The 26,147-nt window shown below is 40.7% G+C and overlaps 1 protein-coding gene across 1 annotated transcript; it reads right to left on the bottom strand.

Moving 5' to 3' along the window:
* On the bottom strand, positions 1–26,147 carry GGH (gamma-glutamyl hydrolase). Its single transcript, XM_024572227.4, has 9 exons — positions 25,943–26,147; positions 22,102–22,216; positions 18,192–18,242; positions 15,511–15,595; positions 12,406–12,544; positions 10,182–10,288; positions 5,050–5,140; positions 1,081–1,218; positions 1–841 (listed from the first exon to the last, which is right to left on the bottom strand). The coding sequence occupies exons 1-9, from the start codon at positions 26,049–26,051 to the stop codon at positions 720–722; spliced, it is 957 nt and encodes a 318-aa protein (XP_024427995.2). The 5' UTR covers positions 26,052–26,147; the 3' UTR covers positions 1–719.

Genomic DNA, 26,147 nt, shown 5'->3' with positions numbered 1-26,147 from the left:
CACGGATTGACAAATTTATTTAAATGTACCCAAACACATGTATGACAAATTTCAAATTATTTCCATGGAACAAAGTTCACTCACAGATAGTCACAAGGGCTTACTGAGGGCCCACTGTGCTGGGCCTTGTGGGAGACAAAGAAGTTCAAGACGCAGACTCTGCTTTCCCTGCGGAGCGAACAGCAGGAAGGGAAATACATGTGCATGTACACACACACACACCCAACACACACACCACACTGAGTACTCCTGAGACTCAGGGAGACAGATACTAACAGCAGGAAGGGAAATACATGTGCAAGTACACACACACACACACACCCAACACACACCACACTGAGTACTCCTGAGACTCAGGGAGACAGATACCACAGCGGACTAGAGGTCTGATTTAAAGAGTCTTCAGCAGGAATGGTTTGGCTGAGTAGGGGGTGGTATTTATTTCTAGAATCAATCAGAAAAAATAAAATATTTGTATTTTCAACAAATTTTTTTCTAATTTTGAGATTAAAGCTTTTACATCAAATATACTATGATTATCTGCCTCACTGATTAATTACCAATGTGATATAAATAATCAATATATTGAATGACAATTCAGAACCAGTAAAATCACAGAAAAGAAACCTCTGTGGCTTTCTATTACTGTCATGAGTATCATTACTAAAACAATTTCATCATGGAATTATCCAAAATTTCTGTTAACATACAGAAAGCTTTCAATTAAATATGTAACTTTGTTGAAATGAAGAAATATTTGCAGTGTAAACTGGATGGAACTGATAAATTAGTGCTTCATTCTCTTCAACATCAGATTCAAAATGATGACTGTTTCTCCGAGCTGCAAGAAAAAGAAAATGTGAATTTTTTAAAAGTTAGGATATACGAGGGGGACGTCCCCAAAAATGAGATCATCTTCTGGAGGGCAGGCCCCTTGTACTACCTGCTTCCCCCACTAGGTGAGTGTTTTAACTTAAAAAACAGAGCATTTACAGAGCAAGAGTATACAAATGTTCAGATGAAAGCCTTTCCTTCAAAACTACACTAATGGAGTGATAAAAATATATACCCACGTATTACCTTCAGAAACAAAGAACTGTGCAAAATAAAATGCAGCCTGCACAGCATTAGGCGCATGGGAAATGCCGCCTAACTTCTTCCACTCATAAGGAGGTTTCTCTGGATGCCACTGGACACCATACACTGGATACTTGTATCCTGCACGAAGAACACACACTAGTAGGTATTAAGTGGTGAGAATGTCTACAGTGTTACTTATGTTTTCTGTCCTGTGTAAAACACACTAACTCGCTGTGTCAGACAAAGTAAAACCATGCGCACTCTTAGACACAAAATAAAGAATTTCTGTTCACAGTCAACGTGAAAACTCACAATACAGCATTTCTCTGATTTCAACCTTTTACAATTTGTAATATTATTCACTTCACTACATGATCAGAGTAGGGGAAAACAGTTGCGCCTCTGAATATACCCTAGCCCAGCAGACAAGTGCACATGTGGTGAGTGAGTTTCTTCCATGATGGGTCTCTTCTCCCTGTACTTCACACCGCATTTTCATCCCCTCCCATAACGCCTTATTCCCACGAGAAGGAAATGCAACAGCACGTTTGGTGCCTTTCACCCAAGCCAGCTCGTCTCAGCCTGGACTGTGGCTTTCTCTCAGACTCCGGGACGGTTCCTGACTTCATGGTGCCAATTTTAAAACAGTTTGCAAAAGTTTAAATTTGGTATGAAAGATTTTTGGTGATATAGTTCAATTATTTTTAGAATTTTTAAACATCTTCATGTATAAAAATGATGATTCCCTAGCATTTACTTAAAAAAAATCTAGAATGGGGAAAAAGAAGATAGGAAACAAGAATGGCCACGTAAGTGTTGACAGTCATTGAAACCTAAGATAGGTATTTGGGGGGGGGGTCATTATATTACAGGCTCTATCTTTCTATTTTTATATATGTCTTAAAAAGTCCGTGAGTTTTTAAAAATATGAGAGTGGATATTTACCTTCTGAAAAATTTATATACTCGTCTTTTCTTCTTTACATATTCCTTTTCTCGTTTTAATTGAAAAAGAAACCTTGTGTCTACCATTTTTGCTTTGAAACTCCAGCTACGACCACCATGGGGAAGCACGTAGACAAGCCAAGAGAATTCGCTGAAAGCAGAGCTGCCCAGGGCAGAGCGCACCACCCTCTCACACCGCACAGGGTTCTGTCACTGCACTCGTGTCGCAAGGAGGAGACCCATTTTAGCCTTGCCTTCTTGGGGTTCGCAAGAGAAAACCTCCTGCCAGCCAGCAGCTCCGGTCACTCTATTCCACTCCTCCCCTGTCTCTCTACCTCCTTGTGACTGCACTTCCTTTCTCTCTTGTCCGGGACCCCATGTGATGCTACCAGCAGGAGACCCACAGGTGACATGATTAGAAAATCAATGGTTACACACAGGTAACTGGAAGATGATCTAGCATATTTCTTTGAGACACAAAATGTATTAGTAAGGATAAGAAATGTCTTAAGTAGTAAATTGTAACAAGGATTTATCAGACAGACAGACAGACAAATGGGTGGATGAATGGCTATAGATATACACTGACAGAAACAGGTGACAGTCACTCTCCTTTAGTTAACTGCATTATTAAAAGAACAGTGTAGGTTCCTGAAAACCACCTCACTAATTTAAGAACAAAAGTGTGAAGAATGAAAAGAAAACATGGAAATAATAGAGCATCTCAGGTGTTCCCATCTAGCAGGTGTCCGGGTATTTTTCAGGTGATAAAATGTCCAAAGGAGCTCGGTGTGATGACACAGCCAGGAGCAGAAGCACCATGGCACCGGATTCCCTACCCGCCAACCCAATGCTCCCTCATTTAAATAATCAGCCATTGATTCAACATCTCCTGAGGTTTAAACAAAGTCCTGGAAATGCAAAGAATAATAAGACACAGTCCAAGCTGCCAATGAGCGTTAGTCTCAGGGGAAAGACAGATCTACAGCATATAAATGCAAAAACAGGTATTCCTAGGCAGCACAGAGCAAGGAGAAAGTGGGGGTACTGAAAATGTGGAGGGGGAGAATGAGGGGTACGAGCAGCCCTTAGGAAATAAACCAGACCTGAGTCTTTAAGGACAGCCATCAGGACAAGGGAGTAGGGAGGAAGGGAAGCTTTTCGGAGAGGAGAGACGTAAGGAAAAACACAGGGGCAAGAAGCATTGCTGTGTGGAGGGCCATGCACCACAGAGGAATACAGGCTAGCGATGCAGGCAGGGGGACACCAGGGAGTAAACGACCTGGCAAATCTAGACGTCATCCTCCAAGTGCTGAAGAGCCACTGCCGAGTGCTCCTCAAGCAGTGCGATCAGACGGGCAGTTGAGGGGGGTCAGCAGTGGTGGGCTGGAAGGCGGACTTGTGGAGCAGTTAGTGAGGAGGCCACTGCGACGATCCGGGTGCAAGGTGGTTAATGCTGAGGTTGGGCGGGGCGGGCCAGAGAAAGTCATATATGGAAGTCACATATCCAAGAAGAATTTGGGAAGTGGAAGATGGCATGAATTTTCTAGATGTGGGGAATGAGAGCAGAAGTTAAAGACAGCTCCCAGGTTTCTAACTTGGAATGATCTGGTGAATGATAATGCTATTGACTGAAACAAAAAATATAGGAGGGGAAACACAGCTAAAGAGAAGATGATAAACTCAGGTGATACATCCACTTCAGACTGGATTGACCAACCTTACCCAGGATTCCCCAGATATTGTTTCTAAACCCTTAGGGGTCTGACCTTCCCACAAAAGCAAGCCAGTGATATAGCCAATGTTTGAATCATCCAAGCTACTTCCAATTTATTCCAGGTTGTTCTGCTCCAGTACCCTGGCTTCTCAGTAGCACTCACCAGCCTCACCAACTCAAAGGCTGCTGCCTATTGTTTCTGCAAATTCTCATTCATGGTATGTTGCTTCCTTATTCATTTGTGGTTTTCTGGCTGTGAATTGCTCATTTTTCTTAAAACCTCATAATATGGTAATTCCTAAGTCTGAGGTAAACCTAAGTTCCCCCCCAGAGAATCATTTACTATTTGCTTCTGCAACGCATGTGGGAGGAGGAGGGTCACTATCAGTCTGAGAAACAAAACTTGTGAGTTGAGATTTCTTGAACTTCCCAGTTAGTCCAATGCAGGCCGCACTCCAGCTTGTCATTAAGAATGCTTAAGGCACCCCACTCCCTCAGTGCCAGCTTTCGGTGGTGTTGTGGTCGTCTTGCTCGCCTAACACCCAAGAGCTTCTTGGTTCAAAACCAAGCAGAGACATTTGGTGCTCTTTGCCTTCCAGATTCCAGGAGAAAGCACCCCATCTTCTCCTTCCAGGTGGTCCCACCTAAATACTCCACTCATCTCTTGGAGGTTTGGGCCTGAGTATTCTTAATTTCTTGCCACTTCACCAATGTACTTAGGAAAATGTTTTTCTGGATGTCAGTTACATCTTTTGCTGCTGTCTGGAGAAGAATCTGTCAGGGTGCTGAACCCACAGTGTTGCTGGGTGAAAAAGGTGAAGAGATTGAGAAAAACGCAGACACACACAACTGCAAGGTGACTACAAGAGGGAAAAGCGGGTTCGGGAAGGTATAAGAGGTACAGGTGGGATGAAGGTGATGGAAGGAGGCTTGACTTTGGGTGGTGAACACATAAGACAGTATACAGATGATGTATACAGAACTGTACACTCAAAACCTATATAATTTTATTAACCAATGTCACCCCAATAAATTCAATAAAAATAAAGGAATGAGAAGCCACTTTCCCCATTTATCTCATCACTCTCTCTGCTTCCCTTCTTCACCAACCCATACCAGAAGATGACCCAGGTACACCACATACTTTGGAACATGGGAAAACACAATTCCTATCTCCAAAAGTGTCCTCACTTCTATCTTAAGGCCCCAAAGTTAACATGATTTTATTCACAAAATAGACAACTGTAAAATTAAGATTAATATAAACATAATATGTGAAAAAAAGTGTCCATGTAGGGTGATACATACCTTCCATTGTGGAAATAAACTCAATCGTGCCATCAGTATTCGTAGTTAATACATTAAAAAACTCCCTTAATTTTTCATTCATCGTAAAATTCTGGAGTATAAAAATAAAACAAAAATAATTACTCCTTTAATTAATCTAAGTGCATTAATTTCTCTTTTTAACTTAGCCTTTATTGTTTTTTTTACATTACGATTTAGTCCCCTATACCCCACTGCCCCAGCAACCACCACACTGCTGTCCAGGTCCATGAGCCCTTTTTCTTTTTTACTCAATCGCTCCACCCCCTAACCCACCCCCCACCTAGCTGTCATCCTGCTCTCCACCTGAGTCTGTGCCCATTTTGCTTGTTAGTTCAGTGTCTTCCTTAGATTCCACACATGAGTGAAATCATATGGTATTTGTCTTTCTTTGACTAGCTTATTTCACTTAGCATAATGTTCTCCAGGTCCGTTCATGCTGTTCAAAAAGGTAATTTTTTTTTCTTTTTTTACAGCTTAGTATTCCATTGGGTAAATGTCCCATAGTTGGTTTATCCTCTCATCTACTGATGGGCACTTGGGCTGCTTCCATATCTTAGCTGTTGTAATTATGCTGCAATAAACATAGGGATGCTTATGTTCTTTCAATTTAGTGTTTTGGGTTCCTTCGGATATATTCCCAGAAGTGGAAGAGCTGGATCGAAAGGCAGATCCATTTTTAATTTTTCAATGTATCTCCATACTGCTTTCCACAGTGGCTGCACCAATCTGCGTTCCCACCAACAGTGCAAAAGAGTTCCCCTTTCTCCACACCCTCGCTAGCACTTGTTTGTTGACTTATTGACGACAGCCATTCTCACAGGTCTGAGATGGTATCTCATTGTGATTGTAATTTTCATTTCTCTGATAATTAGTGGTGTTCAGCATCTTTTCCTATGTCTATTGGCCATCTGTATATCCTCTTTGGAGAAGTGTCTATTCAGGTCCTTTGCACATTTTGTAATTGGGCTGTTTGTTTTTCTGGTGTTGAGTTTTGTAAGTACTTTGTAAAATTTTGGATATTAACCACTTATCAGATGTATCAGCGAATATGTTCTCCATTCTGTGGGTTGTCTTTATATTTTGTTGATGGTCTCCTTTGCTGTGCAAGAACTTTTGAGTTTAACAGAGTTCCACTTGTTTATTTTATTTTTTTCTTTTGTTTCCCTTGCCTGGGGAGATACGTCCCATAAAAAATTGCTGCGAGCAATGTCTGAAATTTTGCTGCCTATGTTTTCTTCTAGGATTTTTGTGGTTTCGGGTCTAACATTTAAGTCTCTGATCTACTTTGAATTTATTCTTGTGTGAGGTGTAACAAGGTGGCCTAGTTTCATTTTTCTGCATGTATCGGTCTGATTTTCCCAACACCATTTGAAGAGTAAACTATCTCTAGTCTATGGTATGTGCTTGCTTCCTCTGTTGAATATTGACTGTAAAGGTGCGGGTTATTTCTGGACTCTAAATTCTGTTCCATTGCTCTGTGGGACTGTTTTCATGCCAGTACCATGCTGTTTTGATTACTATGGCCTTATAATACAGTTTGATATTAGGTAGCAGGATTCTTCCAACTTTGTTCTTCTTTCTCAGGATCTCTGTTGCTACATGGGGCCTTGTATGGTTCCATATAAATTTATGGAATATTTATTCTAGTTCTGTGAAATACAGCATTGGAATCTTCATAGGAATTGTGTTGAATCTATAGATTGCCTTGGGTGGTATGGACATTTCAATGACATTAATTCTTCCTACCCATGAACACAGTATGTACATCCACTTATTTGTATCCTCTTCAATTTCTTTATTTAGTATCTTATAATTTTCTGAGTACAGGTCTTTTACATCCTTGGATAGGCTTATTCCTAGATATTTTATTATTTTTGTAGCTATTGTGAGTGGGATTGCTGTCTTAATTTCCCTGTTTGTTATTGGCATATAAAAATGCAACTGATTTCTGGGTATTAATTTTGTATCCTAATATGTTGTTGAATTCATTTATCAGTTCTCATGGTTTCTTGGTGGAATCTCTGGGGTTCTCTATATACAGAATCATGTCATCTGCATATAGACAGTTTTACTACTTCCTTTCCAATTTGGATGTCTTTTATTTCTTCTTCTTGTCTGGCTGTGGCTAGGACTTCCAGTACTATGTTGAGTAAGAGAGGTGAAAGAGGACATCCCTGTCTCGTTCCTGATCTTAAAGGGAATGCTTACAGTTTCTGCCCACTCAGTATAATGCTGGCAGTGGGTTTGTCATATGTAGCCTTTATTATGTTTAAGTATGTTCCCTCTATTCCCACTTTGCTGACAGTTTTTATCATAAATGCTGGGTTTTATCAAATGCTTTTTCTGCATTAATTAATATGATCATGTGGTTTTTATCCTTCATTTTGTTTATGTGATGATCACATTTACTGGTATGTGAATGTTGTACCAACCTTGCACTCCCAGAATAAAATCCACTTGATCACGGTGTATGATATTCTTGATGCATTGCTACATACGGTTTGCTAATATTTTGTTAAGGATTTTAGCATCTATGTTCATCAGAGATATTGGCCTATAATTTTCTTTCTTTGTGGTGTCTTTATCTGGTTTTGGAATTAGGGTAATGCTGGTCTCATAAATGAGCTTGGGAGCCCCCCTCCTCTTGAATTTTATGAAATAGTTTGAGAAGCAGAAGTGTTAGTTCCTCTCGGAATGTTTGGTAAATTCCCTGTGAAGTGATCTGGTCCAGGGCTTTTGTTTGTTGGAAGTTGTTTGAATACTGCTTCAATTTCAGTATTCAGTTTGAGAGATTTCAGTCTTCTTAAATTTATTGAGATTTGTTTTGTGTCCTAATGTGGTCTATCCTAGGAAACATTCAATGTGCACTTGAAAAGTATGCATATTTTGCTGCTGTGGGGCGGAATGCTCTGAAGATATAAATTAAATCCATTTGATCTAGTGTGCTGTTTAAGGCCACTGTCTCCTTGTTGATTTTTTGCCTGAAAGATCTCTCCATTGAAGTCAACAGGGTGATAAAATCCCCGACTATGACTGTATTTCTATTGACTTCTTCCTTCATATCCACAAGATTTGCTTTACATATTTAGGTGCTCCTGTGTTGGGTGCATACATGTATACTAGGGTTATATTCTCTTGTTGGATTGTTCCCTTTATCATTATGTATTGTTCTTCTTTGTCTCTTACTAAAGCCTTGGTTTTCAGGTCTATTTTGTCTATATAAGTACTGCTACCCCAGCTTTTTTTTCTTCTCCATTAGCATATCTTTTTCCAACCCTTTACTTTTAGTCTATCTGTATCTTTCAATCTGACCTGGGTCTCTTGGAGGTAGCATATATATGGGTCTTGTTTTCTTATCCATTCAGCTACCCTCTGTCTTTTGGTTGGAGCATTTAAGCCATTTACATTTAAGGTGATTATTGATAGATACATATGTGGTGTGATTTTATTGTTAGACTGTTTTCCTCTTTTTTCTTTCTCTTTTTCTTCTTCTTCTTCTTCTTCTTCAAGCAAGCCCTCTAACATTTGTTGCAGTACTGGTTTGGTGTTAACTCCTTTAGCTTTTTCTTTTCTGAGAAGCTCCTTATTTCTCCTTCAATTTTAAATGATAACCTTGCTGGGTAAAGTAGCCTTGGTTGTAGGTCCTTGCTTTTCATCTCCTTGAATATTTCACACCACTCCCTTCTGGCCTGAAATGTTTCCAGGGAGAAATCAGATGACAGTCTAATTAGTGCTCCCTTGTATGTAACTACCTGCTTTTCTCTTGCAGCTTTTAGGATTCTCTCCTTTCTTTAAGCCTTGTTCATTTTAATTATGATGTGTCTCAGTGTCGCCTCTTTGGTTCTAATTTGTTTGGGACTCTCTGAGCTTCCCAGGCTTGTGTGTTTTTTTCCTTCACCATATTAGGGAATTTTTTGGTTATTATTTTTTCAAACAGGTTTTTGATCCTTTGCTCATGATGATGATGTTGTTCTGCTTCACTTTTTAAAATTCTTTTTCCTTTCTGCTGCTCTGCCTGTGTGTTTTTTTATACCTTGTCTTCCATTTCACAAATGTGATCCTCTGCTTCATCTAACCTACTGTTAATATCTTCCAGTGTGTTATTTATTTCAGATGTTGCATTCTTTATTTCTGACTGGTCATTTTTTATGGTTTCTATGTCCTTTCTCATGCTTTTTAGTATCCTTATAGTCATTATGCTAAACTCTGATAAACTGCTTGCCTCCATTTCATCTAGTTCTACTGGAGAATTCTCTGGTTCTTTCATTTGGAATCCGTTTCTTTGTCTTCCCATTTTGGCTGCTTCATATTTTCTGACTGAGTTGTTTAAACTAATCAGTTCTTAAACTGGTCAATCATTAAACTCATCAAGCTGTAATTGACAGCTGGTTTAAGCACCATATGGTGGGGCAGAGTAATTCCTGTGGGCAGGGATACTGCTTCCCCTCAGGTTGATGCCATTTGGAGAAGAGAGCTCTGCCTGAGAAAGATGTCTCTTGCCATCTGGGGAATGACTCAGCACAGGGATCCTGATGGCTGTTCCTTCAGTTCTCTCCCCAGAGCCACCAACCCCCAATTCTTTTCAAATTTCTCCAGTCCACTCTTCTCTCTCACTGCTGAAGCCCACGGTGAGTGTTTGCAAATGAAATTTTGGGCTTTGGCCCTTTAAGAGGCTCTCTGAGTCTCCAGCCATCTCTCCTTAGTAGACAGAAACCCTGCTGCTTTTCACAGATGGATGTTATCTGGGTTCTTTTCCGGCTCTGGCACTGTAGGCTGGGAAGTCCAGCTTGGTGTTTAGACCTCACACTTCTCAGAGGGAGCCCCCGACCATTGAAATATCACTCCAGGTCTTCAGCTGCCACCCTTGGGAGCCCAGCTAGCCCTCTCATGTCACCACACTCTACCATTCTCATTGTGGTGAAGTTGTTTCTCTTGTCTGTCCATGGTTATAAGGCTTCTCTCCCCTAGTGTTCAGCTGGTTGTTAAGGGTGCCTTCTCTACCATTGAGTTAATTCCAGATTGGTCCTGGGAGGAGGTTAGTGTAGCTTCCACTTACTCCTCTGCCATCTTGGATCCTCTGCATTAATTTTATTATATAATTAATGTGATACCTTCGTGGAGAGGCTCCAGTTGTGGAAATTTGCAGTCAGAGGCTCTTTTGCTAATGACCGCAACAAGTCAGCAGGAAAATTCTGGAACATTCTGCTCTTCAATACATCTAAAATAATTTAAGTACAAGGGAAATAATTTAAACATAGAAAAAATTAAATCCACTGAAGTCACTAATTGCCAAAGATAGGTTATTATTAAGATATAATCAAGATAACTAAGCAAAACACATCATTTCCACAGAAGTATTCTAGTCAATTATAAAGTTTAACATACAAATTCAAATATGATCCATATTTAAGTACTTTTCTTCTAGAAGTTCAACATTAATAACTAAAATTCTTCTGATATGCTAAACAGCAGGCTAGCCATAAAATGAGCAAAAGAATCCTGAGTTCTGTAGATAAACAGGTAAACTGAAAAACAGGTAAGATTTTCCACACCTGTATGTATTTGTTTTCCCAGGAAATTATCTAGAACTTTCAACATACTTTCAAAGGCATCTGGGACTTAAAAGGTTTAACTTTACCAGCAATGAAGGAAAGATAATTTTCTTTTAATTATCAGGCCAAGAAATTGCTATTCTGTAAATAGATTAAAAACAGCAATGTACCTCTCTGAAGCCTCTGGAGTCTAAAAGTCAGACACAAGTACCATCAAAGGGATACAAAGTTCCTAATGATGTTGAAGGCCCTGAGGCCAGCTGTCCCTGAATGAGGCCCTCATTCAGGAAGCTAAAGGCTTCCATCAGAATCTCAGTACCTCAAAGAATGAAAATACCTCACTTTAGTAGAATTTATTCCTTTTTGTGTAAAATCTGGGTTTCTACCACATACAACCAAAACTGACTGACCTAATACATATACTTCCTACAGAGTTCTTGCAATGATTTAAGTGAGCTGGTGTGAGGAGGAGCTTTGAAAAGTATAGAGCATTCTATAGGTTCCATGTATAACTACTACTGCTTTCCATCCAAAATGCTTATGAGAACAGAACAGCTGGTAGTATTCAACTCTGAGGATTCACAGATCAAATAACCTACAAGAGTCATTATCTTTTTACAGTGTAGTATAATAAAGAATTTGTCTGGCTTCTTGAGTTCCTGACAGGGAGCTTCTAAAACCCCTGGGCTGTCCTGAGGGACAGCAGTGTCTGTAATGCTAATGCGGAGGCTCACAGTAAGCCCCTGAGAGGGTGGGACTGAGGCTGGTCCTCAGGAAGACTAATCCCAGGATTAGAGAAGGTTAGGAATCTGAGCCAGGGACAGGAGGGGGACTAGAGATCGAGTTCAACCCCACAGCCAATGATTTAATCAATCATGCCTTTGCAATAAAAAACACATACAAACTCTTAACACTGAAGCCCACTGCCATGAGCTCCCCAGTGAGTGAACACACTCATATGCCAGGAGGGTGATGTGCCCTGACCCAACAGGGGGAGGGCATGGAAGCTGTGCATTCTCTCCCACACCTCACCCCGGGTGTATCCTTTATCATGAAAGTCACCATAAATACAGTGCCTTCCTGAGTTCTGTAAGTCACTCTAATGAATTACAGGACCTAAGGGGGTTCATGGGAATCCTCAAATCTTTGGCCAGTTGATCAGAAGTGTGGGTGGCCTGGATCATGAATTGAGGCTAGTGTCTGAAATAAGGGCAGTTTAGTTGGGGAGACACCCTTTAACTGTGGAGTCTGCACTAGCTCCAGGTGCTTAGTGCCAGAACTGAACTTCAGCACACCTCAGCTGGGGTCGAAATAGAGTACACAGCCAAGGGGAAAATGCTACACTATAATAATGACAGCTAACATTTATGAGAATTGTATTTAAAGTGCTTAGCACAGTATCTGGAAAACATAATTTTTATTTAATACTCAACCCCCCCCCCCTAAAAAAACCTTAAGAGGAAAACTTTGTTACAAATCATGAAATTAAAGTTAAGATTGGTTAAGGGATTCCCCATAGCAACACTAACAAAGCTAGGACTCGAAACCAGGTCCATTTTCAGTTTTATTCATGCCAGGTCCTGGTAACACTAGAAACAATGAGTTCTCAAAATTCAGAATTCCTTAAAAACCACCCTCATAACTTGTACCAAGGACGGGATGATGCTCTAACTGACTGGGCCACCCAGCCAGGGCATGAGCATGAGCGTTTTTTACTTGATATGGACCACTTACTAATCCCGCCCAGTTAATATTTTTAAAGGGTCAAGAAGACAATTCGTACCTCCAGTGAAGTTCAGGGGCATTGCAATTCCATCAGTATTTGTGTGGATTAATAAGTACTTTCCACTGGTCAGATATGAAAGCTCCTGGAATCCAAGGCATGTACCCCACAGAGGAAAATAGTCTCCACCATCAAAACTCTTCGAAAGAGAAAAAGAATCTTATTCAAACTTTTCAACACAAAAATTATATATTTGGTATGTCATTACAAGGGAAGCACCTGAGTTATACATGGATTTCTCAAGAATTTTCCAGATTCCATAAGTAGGCTATCACAGTATCTCTTCAGGCCAACCTCCCACATAATAATTCAGTTTAATCAACCAAACTATCCAACCTCACTTGTGCTGGGAAAGAGACTGACATCTGCCAGTCAACTACCAAGTAATACAAGTAACAATTAGGGACTGTAAATATCAAAGATGATGGTTGGTAAATGCCTATTTTTCAATCTTCTATAAATCTTGTTGCTTGGATAATTGTCTGGTTTTAAACACACTCTTTCCTCCATTATCTCAGAATATATACTAATAGCTGCATTATACCACCTTTGGCTAATTAGATTTAAATTAGGAGAAATTCATGATCTGGAAGGGAAGGAACAGTAAGGAAGGAAAAGGCTGAACAAAAGTAAAATAGATTTATATAGAGTAGAAGTTGTCAACTAAAAAAGTGCAAAGGTACTGGGGTTTTTTCTTCTTTATTTTTAAAATATATTTTATTGATTATGCTATTACAGTTGTCCCATTTATTTTCTTCCCTTTATTCCCCTCCAGCCTGCACCCCACCTCCCATCCACATTCACCACCTTAGTTCACATCCACGGGTCATACATATAAGTTCTTTGGCTTCTCCATTTTCCATACTATTCTTAACCTCCCCCTATTTTATACCTAACCATTTATGCTCCTTATTGGTACTGGGTTTCTTCAAAGGAGGTCACAACAACTAGCTTGACTGGGGAAAAAGTATTCTAGCAACTGAGTGTTCTGGTTAACTGGATTAAAACTGTATGTGCTGATAGTTACAAAAATGAGTTTTGTAACTTTTCTAAAAATATCTATTTTCCTGCATAAACAGTAAAGTATAACCCACTGATAACTCATTTTAAATGAGGAAATTGTTGGGAGGGGTTTTCTGTTCCTCACTGAGAAAAATAGAGAATTACATTAATTCCTGTACTTTCTATTCCAAGCTAGGATTATTTTTTAATATTCACTTGAGGATATGGGGTTTTTATTGTTTATTTGTTTGTTTGTTCAAAGTGAGTAGAAGGGAGAGAGAAGAAAAGAAACATGGATGCGAGAAACATCAATCTGTACTGCACACTCTGACCAGGGATCAAACCTGCAACCTAGGTATGTGCCCTCACCAGGAATTGAACCCACAACTTTTGGTGTACAACGCTCCAAACAACCAAGTCATCCACCCAGGGGCCCAAGGTAGAACTTTTTACATTTTATCTACAGGTCTGGAAAAGTTTATTTTTAGAAGTTAAAACTGTATACGTCAAATTGTAGGGTCTTACTGCATTTACATGTAATAAACGCAAAAGCAGGTTTGACTGTTCTCAGTTTCCATATGCACCCAATACAATTTCTCAACTACATACCTCCACTAGCTGGAAGCACATCTTGTGTTTGCTATGATTCTTTACACAGCCCAGCAGAGCAGAGGACGCAGAGGGGAACTGAGTAGATCTAGCGGACTACTCACTTCCCAGGGCCTCTGCAATGAGGACCTGGTGGACCCCAGTGACCAGTGCTAAACAAGAAGTTCAGTGTGGCTAAGCTTTTTCCTTTGTTTTGAAATCTTCAAGTAGCTGATTACATTTTTTAAAATAGATCTTTGGTCTTATAGGTTATGTGACTCTTTTTTATTTTTTTCAATTGAGCAAGCTGGTTATGTGAATCTCTAGAAGGAAAATTAAGAATGACTAGTTTATAATGTTCGTATATATTTCTCAAATTCATTTTAAATCACAATATAAAATTTCAAGTTTGTTCACTTTTTTTTTTAAGTCTTGAGCAAGTACTAAGCACACGAACCACACAATATGAAATGAGGAACACCTCAAAGGGTGTCAGAACCATGAAATCAGATGAGACACGAACAGCTAACTTCAAGATACTCTGTCTTCTGAACTATAAGCCTCTTAAGGTCACGGACCCAGTCATAGTACAGAGTAGGAGACAAAAATGTTTGAACAATTCTGCAACAAAATACTCTAAAAGTGAAGAGGGAGTGGGATGCCTGCAGCTGGAGGGGGCAGAGAAATCTCTAAAGGAGAAGAACAGAGTCTCCGCCTTGAGAGACAGTGGAGATGTAAATCAAGGATGGAGTAGAAAGAAACATGCAGGAGGACCAAGAGTCTGTGCTGGAAATACCAACCTGCCTTCTCTTACTTGCAGAAGAAAAGGCGGAGAAAGGTGGGCTGTGGCCACACTATAGGTCTTCAGCAAAACGCTCTGAAAGACTACTGGTAATTGGGACTAGCCATTAAAAAGTTCTCAAACAAGTATTTCCTATGCCAAAGGCAGTTCTTTAGGGAAATATTTATAGGGGAGGGAGGAGATACTAGATCCAGCATTACTAATTAGAAAACTGCTGTTAATAGTTCAGGGGAGCAATAGTGAGGGTGTGAGCTATGGTGCAAAGGCGAGACATTACAAAGGAGTCAAGAGGCTCTGCTTGGTAACTGCAAGTGAAGTTAAGGGAATTGTGAAGAAACATCAAGTAGGCTGGAATAAGTCAGAGAAAGCACAGCTTTCAAGAGGAGACAATAATTAATAACATATGAACAACACCCAGTACATAAAAAAAACAGCTTATTAAGCCGCCCTGAGGCCCTGGTTCACATTACTGAGCACGAATAGCAAGGGGCTGCCAGCAGGGCTCTAAAGGGACTCTGGAGCCCAGAATTCAATTAAGTTGAAAATCAGCGATAGCCTCCACTGGCTGCTCAAGGGAGGCACCTCAAAGGGCAAGGGGCGATGAGGCTAGGGTTAACCGTGAGGGAAGCTTTACCATATGCTTGAAAAAGGAACTACTCCCATGGAAAATTACAAAAACCCATCTGAAATAATAAGCAAAAACTGATATTTACCTTTATGGTAAGGTTGTAAAATATTTCGGCTGCTTGAGCATAGCCTGACTTCCTGATGTCAGCACTTCCTCCAGGGAAAAGGACCCTGAAACAACACCAGACAGGGTGTACTTCAACCCCATCCCCACAGAAACCAAACAATCTTCTAATTTTAAAACAACTTTTTCCTATGACATAGCAGCAAGATCATTACAGAAAATGAAAAAACTATGGTAAAAAATGAAATATTTATCATTCTACCCATTTGTAAATTATTGTACTTAAGACTATTTTGTGCATATTCTTCCAAAACTTCTTTGATAAACAAGTTTATTTTTCACATGGGTAAGTTAAAGGTAAATAAACGGGGAAGAGGGAGAGAGTACAGAGAACTAAAAATCAAGTAGAGACAAAATTGCAAGCACAGGAAGGTTTCAATTAAGGTGATCCATGGTGCCAAAATCAATTGAAGTCCAGAATCCTGAGTCAGTTTTGGCTCACAAAGATGTTTTTCCTAACCATAAGGAACAACCTGATCAAAAACATATATGTAAGCTAGAATTAAATATCCATGAGAATTTAATTTTTTATTACTACCCTGTAATCTCTTCAGAAACAAGCATGAGATTAGAAAATTTTGAACAGAACACAATCACGATTCTAGAAAAAGTACAGGGGGCCAAAGGGGGGAGTAACATCCATCTGATTTTAGTTTACCCATAAAGGTGAGATAGAGAAAAATATTTACTATGTTTTGATATCAACTTTTTAAATTAGCTATTAATTTTAAACATTATAGCAGGTCTTAAAATAAGCAAGGATGGTCAAAAGAGATTATAAAAGTCAGATCAAATGTATTAACATTTTGAAAAGACTTAAATTTGAATTCAAGATATGTGACATAACGCTTTTGAGATTGTTGGTTCTACTATATTCAACTTCTTGCACAAGCCAGGCTCAGTATAGCCTGGAGGGCCAAAGATGAGTAATTTTTGCTGTTAGTAAAAGCACAGTCTAGTAGAGAACATATAAACAATGTGGCAGGGTGCCTGCCACAAAACCGTGCAGAAAACCCTACAATTCAAAGTGGATTAATGAAGACTCATAGCAGGTCGTCCTTTTCATTGACTCACTACTTAAAAAGCTGCCTCTGATCACATAGAGCATTTTTAGCATGAGATTTAGTAATTTCATAAAGTAAAACACGACCGCCCCTCTCAGTTGACAAGTCCTTTGAAGCCAGGCTCTGCCTTTTCATCTCTACGCACCCCCTACAACAGGAGGAGGCCCCCTGCATCACAGGGCTCAGAGACGGTGCTTCTGAGGCTGCAGAGAGCACTGCTCATTTCCTGGTGAAATGCTGAGGTTCTCTATCACACATTCTAGCCTGAACTGATTGATCTTTGTACCAAAGGTCACTGCGCATAATGGGCATTTTTAATGTTTTACTAAATTTAACTGATTTTACAGTAAATATTTACCGAACCGAATTGAAGACTGAAGGCATATGATTGTTTTAAACATGGCCTTATCAAAAAGATAGTAGTAAATAAACAGCTTTAAAAATGTTTTTAAAAAGCTCTTTTTATAAAAGCTTTACAGTAAGATAGGCTCCGTCCCTCCCCCTCCCCATCAGAAACCACCACTGCTAAAATCGGCTGTGTTGATGCAGAGATGCATGTCACAATGCCTACCTCCTCACCACTGCCTTAAGAACCAAAGTCAATGGGAGCGCACTATACACACCACTATGGGCCTCACTCTTCTGTCTGACCATATCACACTGTCCAGGCGGTGGTCAAAGCAGCAGCTACCGACAGACAGCCTCATTCATAATCGGTCATAACATTCTACCGTACGCGGTCTCCTTTATTTACTAAACTCCCAACCAATGGACTAATGGTGGCTTGGAAATGGAGTGTATTTCAATAATACTACAATGTGTATGTTTGGGCCCAACTCCTCACATGTGGGAGTGGGGGTGGTATATCTGTAAAATAAAATTACTTACAAAGGATTTCCTGGCCCAAAGGTATGTGCATTTTTAATTTCAATAGATAAAAGGATTTCCTGGCCCCCCAAAAGACTATAGAACTTACACATCCATAAGAAAAGTATGAGAATACTGGTTTCTTTACACCTTCACCACACAGTATTAGCAAATTTTCTGGTCTTTGCCAACTTGATAGTTTTAAAAAAGGGTTTTTAATTATGAGCAATGTTGAGCATTTTTTCATATTATTAAAATGTTTTTTCCTATGAGATAACCAATCATATCTTTTGTGGTGATGTTAGAGAATAGATAACTTTTGTCTAAGTTCTATGCAAATTTCCTTCTAAAAGAGAACCGATTAATATCCTGAAGTTTAGGATTTACAAGTCCCCTACACTAGCAGAATGCTGTGCCATGTAAGTGCCTCCAAAACATTTAACACAGGCGTTAAAAGAAGAAAGACTCTGTCACACTTTAAAAGAAATCATATATGTCTACTTTGTAACATTTACTTTTGAACCTTCCTTCTCTGTTGGACTTTTGCCTCTCTCTCTCAACAAAATAATTCTTACAAAAGAACTCAGGAAGCCGATGGTGCACCACTACAAGACAGTTACACATAAACACATGGAATATTTATAGGCACTTTTTTGCAAGGGCAGACTACACAGGCCTCACACACTGCATCAAGCCAGTGCTGCCAACTTACCCATTAACAGACTGGAAAAGCTTTTCATACTCCGCCTTTGTAAGATCAGGCCTGAAAACGAGAAAAATAGTAACAAAAGATTTATTTCCCAAACCTAAGGAAACAGTCAGTCTCTAAAGGAAGTTACCACATTAATTTTTAAAAGCCAGATGAAAAAATAATTCTTAAATTCTAGATAATATTACCGCTCTACCTTCCTAGAGGAGTCTTTTCAAACTACACAGTCACATAATTACATCCTTGTTTTGCTAATCAGAGGAGTAAGCATGTTTTTCTGTGGCCTACTATAATTTAATATTGTGATGTATTCATATGCAAAATATTAAAGGCCGTGAGATTTGGAGATACAGAGAACAATCTGATGGGTGCCAGCCAATGAGAGCGGGCTGGGAGGCGGGGTGAGAAAGTGTACAAATCACCATCCATACAAACGGTCACAGGGATGGAAAGTAAGCACAGGGAGCCTAGGCGATAAAATTGTACTAACTGCACATGGTGACTTATCGGGGGTCACTTCTAAGCTGTATAAATGCCTAATCACTATGTTGTACACTTGGAACTAATATAATATTGTACACATCAACAGTAGTTAAAAATGAAAAAAATTATTTTTACAAAAAGGGATTTAAGCACCGGTAATATCTCTGCTAGCCAATTAGTATTTCAGGTAAAGTCTAAATAAGGAGATTTATAAACATGCCTATCTGAACTACAGGCAGCTTCGGCAGATAAAAACAATGCCCAGGAAAGCCATGTCCCTGACTCATCCCGCCCTCGCCACCAGTGCAAAGTCTGGGCACTGCTGCATGTTCAAAAGTCGGAAGAGCTGAGCGCTGGGGCACACCACGCACATCACGGCAGGCTGGCCTCATCCGCCCAGGCGACCATTCTGAGGCCCCTCCATCAAATACCCCGGGAAGACCTAACCAGTCACTGGGTTACTGATGATTTTATCGCCTTCTCTAGAAAAGACGGAGGGAAGTAATCTGTGATAATTGGTGACAACCTTTAGTTAAGTCACAGCAAGGTGGATTTTCTCTTCCAGAAGGTCAACAAAATGCAAGAACGAGGGAAGAGGGCATCCTGTCCGTGAAATCCCTCCGTTAGCAGTCTTACGGTTCTGTGAAAGAAGCACGAGGCGTAATTCCCTCTCCCCCCGACACAGGAGGAGTAGGTTGATGACCAAACATCAACTGCAGTCCATTTTGGCCCCAGGGAAGTTTTAGGGGGAGTCAGAGCACCTCTGACATTATGAAGTAGACACCTCTGATGCCCTGAACTTGGTTGTGCTTAGCCAGCAAACCCCTCTGGGCTCTCCTCCAAGTCCAAAAGAGCTCTGCAAGATCGGTTCTGTTTGAAATTTAGAGTAATCCTTCCGGCAGAGAGCCACAGAGCAGTGGGTGACAGTGCAAGGATGCTTGCCACCCTCTTACATGGAGGAATGATGGGCCGTGGCCTTGACCTGGGAAGCGGCAGGGGGAAGACATGTGAGTTTGCCTGTTCCCACTATTCTTCCAGTTCAATGTGCCTAAATTGTGCCAACAGAAAAGGGAACCATTCAGGGCCCAGAACTTCCCTGTGGATATTTAAACCAGGATGGGCAGCCACCACCATCAGGAAACCATGGATTTGGGTCACTCAGCTGCACCCCAGGGACTCCTGACAGCTAGCCATGCAGGCCAGTTTCACTCACTTCATTAATTCTGAATAAATGCCTCCCACATTGTCCATGACTGAGTTTCTGATCCCTGCTTATCACCAGTTGGGGCCTTAGTTGTTGAATGTTGGAGGAGGGGGTTGTCACAAACGCAAGTGCCTCAGAGACCTGCCAGGGGAAACCGGCCCAGTCACATGCTTTGAACGCAGATGTGATTTGCATTTGTCAGACTTTCTTGAAGCAAAAGAACCTCTCAATAATTCACTCTCTCTTTAACTAGAAGAACACAGTTGAAGCCTGGTAACGATGACAAATGACAGCATGAAAAGGAGTGACAGGCATGGCTGCCACTGGAGAGCACTTGCTCCATTTCAAATCAGCTCCAGGTAACTTTCTTTTAAAAGAGAGACAGACCAGAAATTCAGACTTTTATGAAGTCTTCCGATTTGTAAATGATTAAAATGTTTTAAAATGCTACGTGAACAAAATAACATTCTTGAACCAAAAGCAGCCCGGGGGGTGCCACATGCTGCCCCCTGGGGGAGAATGCTCTGTGGGTCCCCGAGTCCCATGGGAGGAATTTCTGATAGCCCGAGAGCACCAGGCACCTGAGAGAGAGGTAGCAGACAGAAGGCAGAAGGAGACCACAGACAAACTGTTCTGCCGACTGCAGAGTTTTGCCTACATCTCCCATCCTCCTCCTTTTCCCTTCTAATCTGCAGCAGTTGGTTCCCAGCGTCCAAAATGCAGAAATGAGCCCCACATTTTCAGTGCGATCCTGTCTCATTCTACATTAGGGAATCCTTTGCAGGTTACCCTGGGAATTTAGCTGCCACATATTGTATTGTTTTTATAGGATCGTATGGTTCTAATCCTTGGCAATTAACTTTAAATGAACCTTGGGAACCCAAGCTGAAAGTTAACCTCGATGTTAACAGTCACATTTTCAGTGTGTCTGTCATACATACCAGTATTTGGTGAATCACTGCTGTCAAAACTTCCCCGGTTTCAAAACTTCTGTCTTTCTTGTCTATTCCTCCCCGTGTCCTCTTTTCAATTAATCATCAACTTGGGCTGATTTTTTTTCTTTTTTGAATAACATTTACCTATCAATCCCACAACCACTGATCCAAGAGAAGCCCTCATCACTCCACAGTTAACCGACTGCAATAACTCTGAACTGGTACACCTGCCTTCGGTCTCTCCTACTTCCCACCCGTGCTATCGGCACTCCTGTCCTAAGAGAACAGCTTACACACGATGCTTCCTCAGCTCTAAAACTCTGGCGCTACCTCGGTTCCAAGTAAGACTGCATTTGAAAAATTAGATCTGCTACTAAAGAATTAAAGACAGATGTCAAAAGCAAATGTTCATCTTGGGGTAGAGACCGCTAAATGCAAACAAACAAGCAAGAAGACAATCCTTACGAAGAGAAACACGAAACCATGTTGTAGTGTAATTCTCTAAAGTGTAGCATTTGCATTTTGATTACTCACGTTCCATTTGAACAGTATTTTTGGCTATAGTTTTCTTAATGCAGAATTATTTACAAAAGCATGCTGCCCTGAGCAAAAAGTTGTATTTTGTGTATGAAATCACCTATAATGGATTAGATGGTGGTGCTGGAAGCTTTTAAAATACACTTATTTAGGATGATATTATTAATACTCGCAAGGTTTTGTTTGTTAAAAAAATTCAACTTTTTCCAAATCAATAGATGAACAAATCATTTTATTCTTCATGGGCCATTACATCACAAAACTCATACGGCTCTTTCAAAACTACAATGCCTGCGACTGATCCCGAAGCGACACTGCTGTGTTAGTCACTCACAAGTTTTTACAGTGGAGTGTGAAGGTATTTCAAAAGTCATCTTCTACGTCTCCTTCATGCCCCATGTGTGCCCTTACCCTAATATTCTAGAATACAGCTGGCAAAGTTGGAGACCCTTTCACTCCATTACTTTCAAGATGCCTGGTGAGGCCCGCCTCTCGGGGCGGGTAAAGGAAACTGTCACTTCTTCTCTATCTAACAGATACGACCTATCTCCAATGATGTTACAGATAAACATAACTTCATACTTTAAACAATGTAGTGAGAGACTCTGAGCATCAGATCTGTGGCAAAAATCACAGGCAATGTTACCACACTTAAATGATGCAATCAAAAGAGAAAGCATTCATTCTGAGATAAAAGGTAATTTTAGAAGTAGAACAGTTTTTATTTATGCAGTGTAACAACACTGAATCATACCTTATTGGTACAACTCTTGCACCTGCAGACTCCAGATACTTTACATAGGATGCAGCGATATAGTATTTTCCCAGCTTTTTCATTTCCTTAATACGGCACCCTTGCATTAATACGCCTAAATTACAGAAAAGGGGGGAAAAAAGAGAAGTTTAGTTTCAATCAATTTCCTTTTTTCCCCACTCAGACACTGAAAGATACCACAGTAAAAATATCACTACAGTTGTTACCCCTTATCCAAGGTTTGACTTGGTGAGGTTTTAGCTACCCATGGTCACCCGTGGTCTGAAAACATTAAATGGAAAATTCTAGAAATAAACAATGCATAAGTTTCATGCTGCCTACTGTTCTGAGAAGCGTGATGAAATCTCAAGCTGTCCTACCTCATCCCAGCCCTGACCTGAATCCATCCCTCAGTCCGGCATCTCAATGCTGTAGATGCTGCCTGACCACCTAGTCACTTAGTAGCGGTCTCAGTTAGTACATCGACTGTACAGTCTTGCAGGACCTGTGTTAAGGTAACACTTACTGTACTTAATAACAGCCCCAAAGTGCGAGAACAGTGCTGGCAATTCAAACGTGGCCAAGAGAAGCTCTGGAGTGCTTCCTTAAGTAAAAAACAGCTGAGGGGAGTACGAAACGACATTCTGGGAGACACCACATTCACACAACTTCTGTCAGAGCACACAGTTGATTCTTGAATATGGATTTGAACTGCATAGCTCCACTTACATACAGGTTTTTTTCAATAAATATACACTCGGCCCTCTGTATCCTCACACTCACAGATTCAACCAACCTCGGATTAAAAACCGTATTTTTAATCCAGGGTTGGGAATCCATAGATGCAAAGGGTTAACTTAAGTTACACGTGAATTTTCAACTGCATGGGACAACTGTATTGTTTATAACTGTTCTATTTCATTATGAGTTATTGTTGCTAATCTCTTACTGGGCCTAACTTGTAAATTAAACTTTATCATTCATATATATATATATATATACACACTCATATATATTCATATATATATATATATATGAAAAAAACATAGTTTATATAGGGTTCAGTACTATGCACAGTTTCAGGTATCCGCTGGGGGTCTAGTAACGTATCTTCCATGGATACAGGGGGACTACTGTGCTTTATTCACTTAATTCACAGAATTAAATACCCACAGACTTTGGAAACGAAGTAGTGGAGGCTGATTTGAGCTTTAAGTAGCCTTCTCTCTCTGCCCTCATCCGGGAGGCTAAATAAGCCCCCAAAGCAGGTTTACAACAGCACTAGCCTCCTTCTCACAGCTCTAAACCTAAAGTGGACCTCAGTACATACAGATCCTTAAATCTAGTAGGAGACCTCTCCCTTGCCCCAAACACTCAAAGACACACTGTTTCCTTGACAACAAAGCAAGACTGGAAATAACCTTTCATCCACATCTTTCCAACATCATCAGCAAAACTACCTCAGTCCAAGCAGCATCCCCCCAGGCTATTACAGTAGCTTCTCAAAAGGTCTCTCTACATTCCTTCTTAAACAACCCCCACCATCTCCAACCAGATCTCCCTGTGGAAAGAAATCTGATCATGTCAACATTCACTCAACATTCATCCATTCATTCACTTATTACTGAATCATATTATATACCAGGCACTGAACTAGGTGTTGTAGACACATAAGTGAATAAAACAAAAATCACTGTCCTGTGAGTTTTAATGATAGTGTGTGGGAGGGAATGGTGAGAAAATGAACGATAAATGAGATTAAAAGAAAAGGTAAAATATATAGTGTGTTGGCTGGTGGTAAGTGCTAGGGAGAAAAGTAATGCAGAGGAAGAAAGTGTGTGTTTGGGGGTAGGGGGTGTCTCATCTATAGGCGAGAAGAGAGTCTCTTAAATACACCTGCCAGATCCTTGAGAAGGTAGCACATGATATTTGATCCAGGACTTCAGGGTGGTGAAGTAACTAGCCAAATACAGATGTCTGGAGGAAGAGAGATGCCAGGTGAGGAAACAGCAAGTGCAAAAGCTCTGAGTCAGGTGTGTACCTGCCCCATTGCCAGGAGTCCGGAAGACCAGAGCCCTGTGTGAGCAAGGGGAAAAGCAATACAAAATGAGATCACAGAAAATGAGCGATGACAAATCGGCAGGGCGTACCTCCTTGCTTAAGCACTTCGATGGGTTCCGAAACGTTTCATAAACATTACAAGACCCTGTGTGTGCTCTGCCCCACCTATCTCCCTGGCTGCCTCTTACAACTGAAACCTCATCCTCTTCAGAGTACTCGGTCACATCAAAACATGTTTATCCCAAGAGTACACCTGTGCCCACACCAATCACTACTCCACCATTTGGAACACGTTCAATGACTCTGTAGGCCACATGAAACATTGTTTCCATATTCCCAACTTGTTACAACAGCTGGCATTTTATCAGGCACTGCGTTAACATAGACCAAAGGCCAAAATGTCTTCAGTCAGACTGCTTTTCTCCTTGTGGATGAGTAGGATCATCTTGATTACAGAAAATAAAATTTGGTAGGGAAAGATTTAGGGAATGTCATAGGACATGGAGTGATACAGGACAGGCCAGGATCAGGGGCCACAAAGGAGGCTTGGGACATGTGAACACAAGGTACCAGAAAGGAGAAAAATGCATACATGAGAGACGGCAGTTAAGTTCTACCAACTTATCCCCCTGCGGTTGCCCACACATACTTACTTTCCATCTTGGGCAAAGAGCTCAGGCTATACTCCCAGCCCCTCAAAATATGACCAAAATGTCACCTGTACTTTAAAGCCATCTCACAATGTTTGTGGCTTCCTCGTTTTTGAATCATTTGCACTTCCTAACTTAATGCTTTGCACATAGTAGGTGTTCAGTTAACTATTTTGTCTTAATGGATCAGGATGCCCAAAAGCATACTCACTTTTTCTGTATTTGACCCTGGACTACCACTGTTTCTAGGAAAAGGAAGAGAAATTCCCTTCCTCTTCTCTGCACCCACAATTTCCAGCATACTACATAGAATTATATTTTGAGTTAATTCTTGGAAAATCTGACTTCTATTTTAATAGCTAAGAAATAAGGCATTTCAATTTCCAAATACTGATACACAACCCATTTGAAAACTGAGCATTACCAATATAAGCGAAAACATTCTCATCTACTTCATGTTTAGTTACAAAATACAGTGCGCCTCTTAGTGGAAGAAAAAAACAGTATAAATGGCATAATATTAAAGCCGCAATAAAACCAACCTTAACTGTCAACATAAATTACTTCTGGCAAATTTTAATTCCAGGCTCACTTCCCCTGGATAGCTTTCCCCTGCTCTGTCTCAAATGTCTCTTACGGCAATATAAACGGATTTTACTCTTTTTAAATCATAAATTTGTTGGAAACGAAAATTCGCATGCTTCATTTTAACACCAAGAAAACTGCCATTAGGATCACACTAGCCCCTGTTGCCCTCCACTGCTCAAGATGACAAAGTCCAAGGTTCATACCCTAATTTCTTGAGTATCTGGTCAACTCGATTTTTATACGTGCACTGTGTCTTGAAATACGTCTACTAGTGAAATTCTAATGAATATAATGCATGCACATAATTTGTTTAATTAGTAGAAATCCCTCGCTGTGTACAAAGAACAAAAAACCCCCGCAAGGTGCTTCAGAGCTCCCTCCTCCCTCCCTACGTTTCAGCAGGACCCAAACAGTGTCTCGGCGTGCTTCCTGAGCTGTGCGGGCAAGTACACCACGCACCACCTTTCCTAGGTGTTTCCCAGACCGGAGGCGCTGGCTGGAGGCGCCAAGGAGGGACGCCGGCGCCCGTCCCTCCTTCTTACCGATAATGGGCTTCTTGGCCTTGGAGGGAGGGGAAGTAGACAGCCTGTGGCTGGCAGCCACGCACAGCAGCAGGCCCAGCAAGCACAGCAGGCTGCTGAGGCTCGCCATAGCGCTGGCAGCCTCCCGCCGCCTTTCAAAGACTCTACGGGCGGATTGCAGGCAGCTGCGGCGACAGGTCCCAGGGGCCACTCGTGTGCGCTTGGC

This window comes from Desmodus rotundus, chromosome 8 (genome assembly GCF_022682495.2).
Source record: "Desmodus rotundus isolate HL8 chromosome 8, HLdesRot8A.1, whole genome shotgun sequence".
Taxonomy (NCBI): Eukaryota; Metazoa; Chordata; class Mammalia; order Chiroptera; family Phyllostomidae; genus Desmodus; species Desmodus rotundus.
This window is presented reverse-complemented; position numbering and strand designations above follow the sequence as displayed.